Raw genomic sequence first — 11685 nt, 5'->3', positions numbered from 1 at the left:
ATATTTATAAATACCAAGGACAAGGGGTTGCATTGAATTCACAAATCCTATCTGGAGGATTGAAAAAGGTGACAGTAAAATTATACTTGAAGTTTAGGTAGGACATGAGAAGGTAAAGTGAAACAAGACAAAGGGGCATACTGAGAGGAAACAGCACAGGCATTGAAGAGGCAGAAAGAAGAAACATGCTCATTAAGCAAGTGGAATATCATAAATGTACATTTGAAGGAAGTTGTATAAGAAGGAAGATTAGAATATAAGATATAAGACAGTAATAAGTTTCGATTTGATTTTATAGGCAATGGTGTGCTACTGAAGTTTTCATTAACACACCTACTTAATAGTTGTCAAAAGATGACTGTCACAAAATTAATGATGAGCTGTAAGAATCAGGTAATATACACATAAATCAAACTCATCCATTTCTAATCTTTAACATTTTGCCTTTCTCGCCACAAGAAAAAAAATCATTTTCTACCTTCTTTGAGTGAATATTGTAGCTATATAGGTTCTGGTTTAGATATACACAGAAATCTTCTGATGAAAAGAACTCAGGTGTACTCTCTGCATACTGTACACTTGTCCCTTGTCTTCCCACTTTGGATATGTAACATGTTCCCTTCTGGTATAACAGTCATCCTGTGACTCTGAAATGTGCTTAGACCAGTGTGGAAAGTCTAGGTCTTGATGTCACCAAGGAAACATTGTATTATACCTATGCTACCTTGTTTTTGGTTTTAAATACAATCCTTGTTTAAGCTCTTTCCTTGGTTCACATGCAAGCAAAAGACATTGTGAAGAGAGAGGAAGGTTGATGGTGTGCAGAATAGCTAGTACATTATTGTGCTCTCAGGAGAGTGATGATGAAATATAACAAGAAAATGATAGAATTAGAATGGGGAAGGTAGACATTTAGTTTTAGACACAATGACATTGAAATAACCTTTGAAATGTTGAATCAATATAAATATTCATTAGAAATATAGGTTGGTCTATAGTATTAGAGAAAGACTGAGGCTATAATATGAATAATAACTTAGAAATGGTTTCTGTAGCCAGAAGGTGGTTGAATAAAAATGAAAGCATATAGAGAATGAGGAAAGATCACAAAGAATAGAAACTGGGAAGTCTCAGCCTTTAAGAGATTTAACGCAACAGAAACATGAAGAATAACAAGAAATTCAGAGTAAGGAAAAGTAAGTTTCAAGGAGGGAATGGTGAACAGTGATTAATGATCTAAGAATTCAAGTAGGTAAAGAAGCCAGAATGGTCCAAGTTCAAGAAAAGTTAAAAGACAGGAAGCTAGACAGGGAATTGATTACCCTTTTTATGTAAAAACTAAAGTTTGATTATAAAAGTAAAATTGAAATGACACCATAAAACTAGTTGGGTATCTGTCATTGTCTTTGAAAACCTAGTGTATCAAAGCAGCTCTAATTCTCAATGAGTTCTCAGATGCTCATCAAGTATCTTGGTTCTAATTTTATTTTAGTGTGCTTCATTCTTGAAATAGTTGTTCACAAAGGGAGCTGATCCCAAAGAGCAATGGCATGAATTGTGCTAAAAGTGAAGGACTCTGAGTCTAGCAAAATGGGATCTATAAATCTACTAAAGAGAAATGACCTTTTAAGTTCAGTGTCAAATTTCAGCTCCATGATTTCCATTTGAAAATTGTCAGGGAACAATTATGTTGGCTAAAACTGGAGTTACAAATATACAAATTTTTCAGAAATTTTTTTTATTTTTAATTTAAATTTATTTATTTATTTATTCATTCATTTATTTATTTATTTATTTATTTATTTTTGGTTTTTCGAGACAAGGTTTCTCTGTGTTGCTTTGCGCCTTTCCTGGAACTCGCTTTGGAGACCAGGCTGGCCTTGAACTCACAGAGATCCACCTGCCTCTGTCTCCCTCATGCTGGGATTAAAGGCGTGCACCACCACCGCCGCCCAGCCTAAATTTTTCAGAAATTTTAAAATCTGTTTTCACATTCTTGTATCAAATTTAAAAAAACAAGGTTACATAATTTTTAGAGCTCTGGGAATCATGTTTAGCCAACATGACAACATGACATAATTTCACTTTCATTTGGAACACTGTTATAATTTGACAAACTGTCCTGATAAGTTGATTTTTTACCTTGAAAATACATATTTATATCACTTCAATAAGTTAAATACCTGAAATTGGTAAGTCTGTAAACTAGTTTTCATCATTAAGTTCTGGCACAAATTTTCTATGTGATCCCATAAAGGACCTGATAATGCTTCACAAATCATTTTTTTTTAAACATTTGGCCTCAAACCACCTTATTTCTGAAAGTAAATAACACCACCATGTCAAAATCAACATTTTAAAGGAATTCCCGTCAACCGGTGATAATTTATTCCTTTGGGTCTTATGAAATTCAGGATTTAAAAAAGTGATGTACAGACAGTGCAAGTTGTATTTATATATTTAGGAACACACACACACACACACAGACACACACACACACAGATACAAACACGTACAAGCATAACAACAACTAATGAAAAAAGAAGCCATAACATTGAAAGAGAACAAGGAATGATATATGGAATTTTCAGGAAGGAAAGGGGAGGGGGAATTATGAAATTAGAATTTCAAGATTGCTTTAAATAAAATACACATTTTTTAAAAAGATTTTACTTTTCTCTGCTTTTAATTTTTTTGAAACTATAATGTAATTATATCATCCCCCCTTCCCTTTACTCCCTCAAAATTCCCCCATACACCACTTCTTGCTCTTTTTCAAATTTATGGCCTCTTTTTTCATTAATTGCTCTTACACACACACACACACACACACACACACACACACACACACACATTCCTAAGTACATAAGGACAACCTGCTCAGTCTGTATAGTGTAACTTGTGTTTTCAAGGTTGACCCATCAGTATTGGATAACCTACTGGTGTGCTCTTCCCTGAGGAAGATTATTTCTCCTGCTCTCAGCATCCTTCATTGCCTGTAGTTCTTTGGGTTGGGTTGATGCCTCCTGAGCTTTTCCCTAACAAGTTTGCCATGTCTATTGTTGCTGTCCTTGTTCCATACATCTATACAATGTATTCTGACCACATCCATCCACCACTACTTCCTCCAACTCTCCTTTATGCTCTCCCTCCTAACTTCACATTATATTATTTTTGTTATTAATAACAGAGTCTAATTAATGCTGCTTACATGCAAATGGGTATAGGCCATCCAATGGGGCATGAGCAACCTACCACGGGTCATATCGCCAAGAGAAAGTGATGCTCCCTCTATTAGCAGCAATCAGTGGACCATAGCTCCTTGGATGGGGGTAGGACCTCAACATAGAGGGGTAGTAGGGGGGAGCAGGTCTCCTATCTATGTTGGAATTTTGACTGGCTTGATCTTGTACATGATACTATCCTTTTTTTTTTTTTTCTTCGAGACAGGGTTTCTCTGTGTAGCTTTGTGCCTTTCCTGGGACTCACTTGGTAGTCCAGGCTGGCCTCGAACTCACAGAGATCCGCCTGCCTCTGCCTCCCGAGTGCTGGGATTAAAGGCATGTGCCACCACCGCCCGGCAATACTATCCATTTTTAATACTTAAAAAACTTTCATGAATGTGCATATATGTGTATACATTAATGTGTGAGTGTGGGCACATCTATGCTACAAGTACATTTGTAGTGAACAAAAATTGTTTGAGATATATTTCTTGTTCTTTTCTATTGCATACATCAGGCTAGCTATGCCACAAACTTCCGGGGTCCTCATATCTCCACATCCTGTGGTGATATACTGTGTATCCCAATAAAACTTACCTGGGGATCAGAGGACAGAGCCAGTCACTAGATTAGACATAGAGTTCAATGGTGACACACACCTTTAATCCTGTCACTCGAGAGGCAGAGATCCATTTGGATCTCTGTGAATTCGAGGCCACACTGGACTATGTGAGAGAAACAGAACCAGGCAGTGCTGACACATGCCTTTAATCCCAGGAAGTAATATGGCCGAACACAGAAAAATATAAGGCATGATGAACAGGAACTCTCTCTTGAGGCTGAAGATTTTGCAGAGGTAATCTAGTGGCTGGTTGTTCTGCTTCTCTGATCTTACAGTTTTCACACCAATATCTGGCTCTGGGTTTTTTATTATAAGACCTTTGAAGATTCATGTTATAGCATCCCCTCTTGTAGTAAGAATGTAGCAACACAGAGGTGACAGAGGTACACTGCTGCACTTGGTATTCCTAGGTTTCTAAAGATTCAGACTCAGTTCTCCATGCTTTCACAACAAGCCTTTGACCCACTAGACAATCTCTTGGCCCCATTTCAATGGTTCTGCACACAAAATTTGTTGGTGTGCTATGCAAAGACACTTCATTAGACATGAATTTGAGGAAGCAATTTCATTATCTTATATTAACTTCATAAATTCCTATCTTTTATCTCCCACTGCTGGGATACTGTCAGTAACTATACTACATATGCTGACAATGGATAAGGAAAATTCTTTTAATATGTACTACTGCTTCATATAAATCTCTTGATTTGGCTGCACTCTTCCTCAGAGACATTCTATTTGTCATCAACACCATCATTAAAATATCAACTTCAACCATATTTGTATGATCAGTGGGTCTACTGCCAAACTTCTCTCAACAGACCTTACCATTTCTTAAATTTGCCTGACTGCTCTCATGAGACACATTTATTGTAGAACTCTCATCCCCTTTCTGAGGGTGCTGCATTTGTCACACTCTCTACACATTGTTTAAGAAACTCACTATAAGCAAATGCTTTTCATTTTGCTATTAAATAAGCTGTCAAAGAACTAGCTATTGCAATGTAACAATATAATTCATAGGAGTTATAACTTAAAACCTAAATTTGTTCAAAAGACAATTTTTCAGTTCTGCTGTTTTTTTTTTTTGTTTGTTTGTTTGTGTTTGTTTTTTGGTCTTTTTGAGACAGGGTTTCTCTGTGTAGCTTTGGCGCTTTTCCTGGAACTCGCTTTGGAGACCAGGCTGGTCTCGAACTCACAGAGATCCGCCTGCCTCTGCCTCCCGAGTGCTGGGATTAAAGGCGTGCGCCACCACCGCCTGGATGTTTTGTCCTTAATATACAATACTTGATATGTATCCAATTTTGCAGGATGGTTTTGCATATAAGGCCTTTTCAAATTATAGTCTTTGAAAGCTCACACAAATTCCCTTTAAATTATACAGAATGCCTTACTATTTGCCTTAAAAAAAATCTAGTTTTCACTGAGCAATCTTCCTTCATTTATAATTTTTATATTTGTGGCCCGGCGGTGGTGGCTCACGCCTTTAATCCCAGCACTCGGGAGGCAGAGGCAGGCGGATCTCTGTGAGTTCGAGACCAGCCTGGTCTCCAAAGCGAGTTCCAGGAAAGGCGCAAAGCTACATAGAGAAACCCTGTCTCGGGGAAAAAAAATAATAATTTTTATATTTGTATTCTGCTTTATTTAGAGATGTTGTAGAAGCCATGGTAGAAAAACTAATAATGAGGGGCTGGGTAGTGGTGATACACTCCTTTAATCCCTGCACTTGGGAGGCAGAGGCAGGTGGATCTCTGAGGCCAGCCTGACCTACAAAGCAATTTCCAGGACAGCCAGAGCTGTTAAATAGAGAAACCCTGCCTCAAAAATAACAAAAACCAAAGCAAATAAACAAACAAAAAATAGTAAAGGACTATGTTTACTTAAAAACACTTATTTAGCTGGGCAGTGGTAGGCATACACCTTTAATACCAGTACATGTTTGTGAGTCTGAGGCCAGCCTAGTCTACAGAGCTAGTTCCAGGAAAGCCAAGGCTGTTACACAGTAAAATCCCATCTCAAAAAACCAAAAGAAAAAAAGTATTTATCATGTGCACACGAGCATGTCACTGCCTTTGTGTGCAGGTCACAGGATAACCTGTAAGATTCAGTTCTCTCATTGCTCATTGCACCATGTGCGTTTGAGGGGGCTCTAACTCAGGTCATCAGGCTTCAGGGAAAACACTTTGACTTGCCAGGCCATCTCTCCAGCTTTGTGTTTACTTATTATGAAAATTAATTGACAGCAAAGTAGAAAACAAGGTCTGAGCTCATCAACATGTCAGATGCTGATACAGTAAGAAAGGGAGGGTCTATCGTAAAGTACTCCAGGCAGTGTGTTAGGAGTGACTCAGCTTTGAAGCATCCTGAAGAATCAAACAATACTTGCCAGTCTCCTAACTAACTAACACCTCATGGTTGTAATGCCCATTAAAACATTATCGATAATCAATGTGCTCCCCTTCATTTGCACATTAATAGCTTTTAAAAGATGTACAGGAAATTATAGAAAGAAACTCAAGAGAAAAGACAGTTTGAGAGAAGAGGCTGAGTTATATTTTGTTTTGTTTTTTTGTTTTTTGTTTTTTTACTGTGCTTTTGGATTTTCTTAAAAAACAAAACAAAACTAAATCTATTTACCAGTTGAGGGACAGAACTGATTGAAAAGAGAAAACAAAGACTGAAGGTTAAACAGGATGAAATAGAGTCCTGTAAAAATGGAAAATCAGAAATCTGAGAAGAAGCACTAGTCTTAGGAAAGGGTGCAAAGAATGAGTACAAAGAGTAACTCTGGAATTTAGATGGCTCGTTGCGAATGGTCAGATCTAAGAATTATACATTTCTGCTCTATGTAATAGAAAACAGACAACTTTGATGGGTTTAAGAGGCCTGAGAGGAATGAAACAGAAAAGCATAATACCTAGGAAGCAGTAGCAAAATTGCTAAGCAATATTAGGAAAATGTAGTATATGGTCTAGTCCTTTTAAACAGATGTTTTCAGGCATATAAGAGTAGTTAAACTAAATAAAACAAAGACATAAACCCAAGTTCATGTGCCATAAAATATGGATATTTTATTCCAGCTCTGGGAAAAAAGAACACATCCTTCTATCTACCATTCTAAGTTAACTGGCAATAATTGGGAAAACTGAAGCAGATTCATATGCATAAACATGTATATGTATATTTACATATGCATATTTTCAGGTTTTAGTCTTACTGACATTTATATCTTCACTTTATTTTGCTTTCTAATAAATTCTCTTACAAGTCATGAAATATACTCCTAGTACTTCTACTTTGGTTGCCTCATCAATCTCTTAATATTACTTGTGTTGTATTCATTATTTTGAGTTTTAACCACGTCTATCATTGGCCAAAATGTTTATTTTAAAATGCCACGGGACAATTTCTAGTCATGCTGTCAGTTACCCATTCATCACATGATTTTTAACCATTGTCGTCACTTGGTACACCTTGTGGTTCTCTATGCAGGCTCCCACTGCAGTCGATTTCAGCTTCTAGTGCTGTACATATCTTTATCTTCTGGATGAGACTGCCCGTGATCCATGAGCTTGGGGTCAGGTATAAACTGTGCTGTGCCTAATAAAGTATTAGAGTAAAAAAGAAGACATTTATATTTGGTACTGGGAATACAGCAGTGAAGAAAACATAAAATCTCTTCAATATGAGCCTAACATGGGTAAGATAAACAAGGTAAGTAAAATATATAGTACATCGTATGATGGTTAGGTACTGCACAGAACACAAAATCATGGAGGGACACATGAAGTGTTGGGGTAATTTCCAATTTGAAATAATATTATTAGAAAGGGTTTCTAGAAAGGTGATATTTGAGCAAAGAATCAAAGGAGATACAGACATGGGTTCTGTAGACATCTGTGAGAAGTGACTTCTAGGATGACCTAAAGACAAGGAAGTGTGAGGACATAATACAATATGGCTGGAATACAGCAGACAAATGGGTGTCGGCGAGTAATAGAAGAGGAGCTCCGGCTAGTTCAGAGTCACCTTTTAGTTTACATTGACGGGCTATTTTAAGTAGATGAGTGACATAGCAGTGTTTAATAAGAGAATGTTTACCTAAGTAAAAGAGACCATAGAGGAACAAAGAAAGAAGTAAGCATAGCAGATAAGAAGACATTGCATTGCACCCTGAAGGGTTTCTTTTGTGACAGTTGTGAGAATTGTCAGAAAGGACTATACTCTAAATAACTCTGAAGGTAAAATGGATGGGATTTTCTAAAGGGGCTGACTGTTTTACTTTGAGAAACTAGAAAAATGGAGCTGACATTTATTGAGCCAGAAAAAAAAATGTGATATAAGTAGTTTTGAGGAAAAGCAAATGAAATGTTAAATTTGTGAAGTGCTGAATCTGAATTACTTATCCAACATACGAGTAGAAATATTGGGTAGGCAGCTAGAAAAGAAATGTGTCAGTACAGTTCACAGGAGGACTTAACTGGTTTATAGCAGCTCCACCTATACAACATTTAAAACCATGGAGCTAGGTAGCGTTATCTATACCCAGATAAGTACAAGAAGGGAATTCTTTGGGATACTGTAACCTTTTCAGGTTAAGATTAAGAGAGTATAACAGAAATATTAACAAAAAGAACCAAGAGAAAGCGATATCTTATAGGCCAATTGAAGTTGTTGTTTCTAAGGTCAGGGAGCTTAAACTGTATTCATAGTTATTGATGGATTTCGTGTGCTTGAGTTGAAAACTGATCCTTAGATTTATTAATGTGACTTAATAGTTAGCTTAACAAGCTAATTGTATGTCAGGCAAGATGTAGCCCAAGGCATCACACATTTGGGGTTTACGTTGATATAAGTCACATTGTATCCTGACCTATGCTAACTAGTTTGTGTACACACATAGCAGTGTTTCCACAATGGTGAAGTCATCTAATGGCATATTCATCAGAATTTATCCATGTCATTAAGCAATGCATTCCTGCATTATTCACATTTGACAGAGGAGATTTTAATTTAGAGAGATTAATTTGACTACTATCATTCAGCTGCTAAGTGGGGGAGCCAGACTGAATCCAGGCTTGTCAGACTCCTACTGAGTCCTAGCGTTTCTGAAAATGGAGGTTAGTATAGTAACAATATCACATACTTACTTTTAGCATTAGATAGGATGATGGGAGCAGCATGATGCATATACTATCTTGTGCATGGTAAGTAGGCAAGAAACAACAAACTAGTAAAAAAAATTCTTGTTTATAAAAGGAAGTTTACTTAGAAAATGATAAGGGTTAGGGTATCTTGTCTTAAGATATCAAAAGCAGTCATTTATTTAACAACAAAGGTTTAAATTTTCTAGTCTCTGGAACATATATCTATCATTGTTTTTTTTTAATTATTTTCAATGTCTGAATCATTTTTAAATGATTTTATAATTTTAGTGAGCCATATATTTTGCTCACAGAATTTTATTTTCTGTTTTATGATTAAAACAAAGGGAAGAAATAAATGTGACCACAATGATTTATCTTATGCCCATATTTCCAGAAACATTTTCTACTTTATAAAGAGTGGCACTTATATATGGTATTATGATCAACTATATTTAAAAGTCTTAATCAGGTCATAAACAGCACCCACGACTTTAGTACTGTTCTCCATACATAAGGGGTTGTTTAAATCTGAGGTCCTTTTGGGGGGTCTATAAGACTAGTGAGCTATCAAGTGAGATTAAGAAAAAATGTCTATATCTTTACTAATCTCTAAAAAAATGGACATTTTATTCAGTAGTAAATGTATGTGACAAACCACAAGAATATTATGTTTACATTTTTATTACCAAAAGAAATCACAGAAGTTTTCATATTACCTTACAGATTATCTTAATATATTTTCAACTGGCACTACTTGAAAATTATAGTAGGCATTAATTATGCTGCTAGATAATATTTTAAAATATCTAAATATAACCATAAATACATACATACATATTTTTCATTTGGAAATGGTCTAAAAAGGTGTAAAGAAATGCTGGTGCTTTTGTGCTTGTCAGCTTTTCTGAAATTCATTTCCCTGCCACGTGGTGGCAGCCTCTGCTCAATAATGTGAAAAGTTTTAAGCTTTAACATTTTGAAATTTTCTTTATTTTTGAGAATTTTGTTTATTTAAATTTTTAGCTTTTGAGTACTGTGTTTATATTATTTCCACTCCCTCATCCTCTAACTCCTCCCGTGTAAAGGCCACTCTCAATTTCATAATCTCTTTCATTATTGTTACATTCATTAATTTTTCTATCTCCTTTGAGTGATAATTGTGGCCATAAATTCTGGTTTAGACATATACAGAAATCTAAAGAGACTCTAAGAAATCAATTACTGTTATTAATCTTCAGTAATGCACACACACATACACACACCATATTCCATTATTGCTCATACATACACATGTTTACGGTTGGCCACAAGGGATCTGATAACTTGTCTGGGACTTGTCCCTGGAGAAAACAGATTTTTTCCCTTTCTCAGTAGCCAATAATTGGCTGTTGCTTTCCATCTACAGGTGGGGAGAATTTCATATATGTGAACAATAATATGAGAATTACCTGCCTCCCATTTCCCACCTCCATATCTTCCCATCATGTCCCCAACTTCATATTATTATTATCATCAGTGTTATAAATGGTTGTTTGACTGGGTGTATATTGGCATACCACATGCATGCCTGGTATCCACAAAAGCCAGAAGAGGGCATGGGATCCCCTGTAAATGGAGTTACAGTTATGAACTGCCATGTGGGTGATAGAGTCAAGCCTGGGTACTCTATAAGAGCCATCAATGCTCTTAACTGCTGAACAAACTCTCTAGCTCTTTTATTTATTTATTTTTGATAAACCACTAAGTCCTGTTAGTGCTGCCTATATGTGCATGCATGTATAAAAAAAAACCTGTCTATCATCAGTAGCCTTCATAGATGTATATAATGTATCTTAATCATATCCACTTCCAACTCCCTCCCTTCACCTTCTCCTGGCCCTCCCCTGATATAACTCGCTTTCCACTTCAAGGCCTCCCTCTCTCCCACTTTCTCTTTCTCCTCCCCCCCTCCCTTTTTTCCTCCCTCCCCTATTGGGGGAAGTATTAAGGCTACCCACTGCACTCCCCTCCTTCTTAAATAATCCACTGAGTCCAATTATTGCCTGTATGGGCATAGTTGTGGGGCTATCCACTGTGGCATGGGCAACCTATCCACTGTGGCCATCCCTCTAAATGTATTAAGCAGAGATATTAGTAGGGATGTGACAAACAATTTTATGTGTCATCTGCTTTCAGATTGTCTTAACAGTGCATGTAAATTTTCTAAGTCCTCTAACAATTCTACTTACTCCCTTAATTTATATTCTTGTCCACAGTCTGATCAAAGACTAAATTAGAATTCTAATCCTCAGAAATTCTTAAAATGTTGAATGCACAGAATTTCCTGTGGAACATTTTCCTATAATCTATCTGGATAGAGGCTTCACTCAGCACTGAAAAGGGTGAGGCAGGAGGACTTCCAGCAGTTCAAGGCTAGTCTGAAACGCATATTGAGATACTGTGACAGGGTATGTGTGTACATGATAAAGGTAGATAGATAGATAATAGATCAATAGATAGATGATAGATACAAATGGATAGATGATAGATAGATGATAGACAGACAGAAAGATAGATGATGATAGATGATGGATAGATAGATGATAGATAGGTATATAGGTGATAGATAGATGATAGATAGATAGATGATAGATAGGTAGATAGATAGATGGATAGATAGATGATACATAGATAGATGATAGATAAATAGATT

General features: G+C 36.4%; 1 protein-coding gene across 1 annotated transcript in view; it reads right to left on the bottom strand.

The window, feature by feature from the left end:
* Positions 1–6891: 6891 nt before the first annotated feature.
* Apool (apolipoprotein O like) overlaps positions 6892–11685 on the bottom strand; it is a 63553-nt gene continuing 58759 nt past the window's right edge. Inside the window, exon 9 of the mRNA XM_028874758.2 lies at positions 6892–7446. Coding sequence (XP_028730591.1) covers positions 7358–7446 — 89 coding nt within the window. The 3' untranslated portion in view covers positions 6892–7357. The remainder of the gene's footprint in view (positions 7447–11685) is intronic.

This window comes from Peromyscus leucopus, chromosome X (assembly GCF_004664715.2).
Source record: "Peromyscus leucopus breed LL Stock chromosome X, UCI_PerLeu_2.1, whole genome shotgun sequence".
NCBI classification, from domain to species: Eukaryota; Metazoa; Chordata; class Mammalia; order Rodentia; family Cricetidae; genus Peromyscus; species Peromyscus leucopus.
Note: the sequence above shows the minus strand (reverse complement) of the source record. Positions and strands in the feature narration are given on the sequence as shown.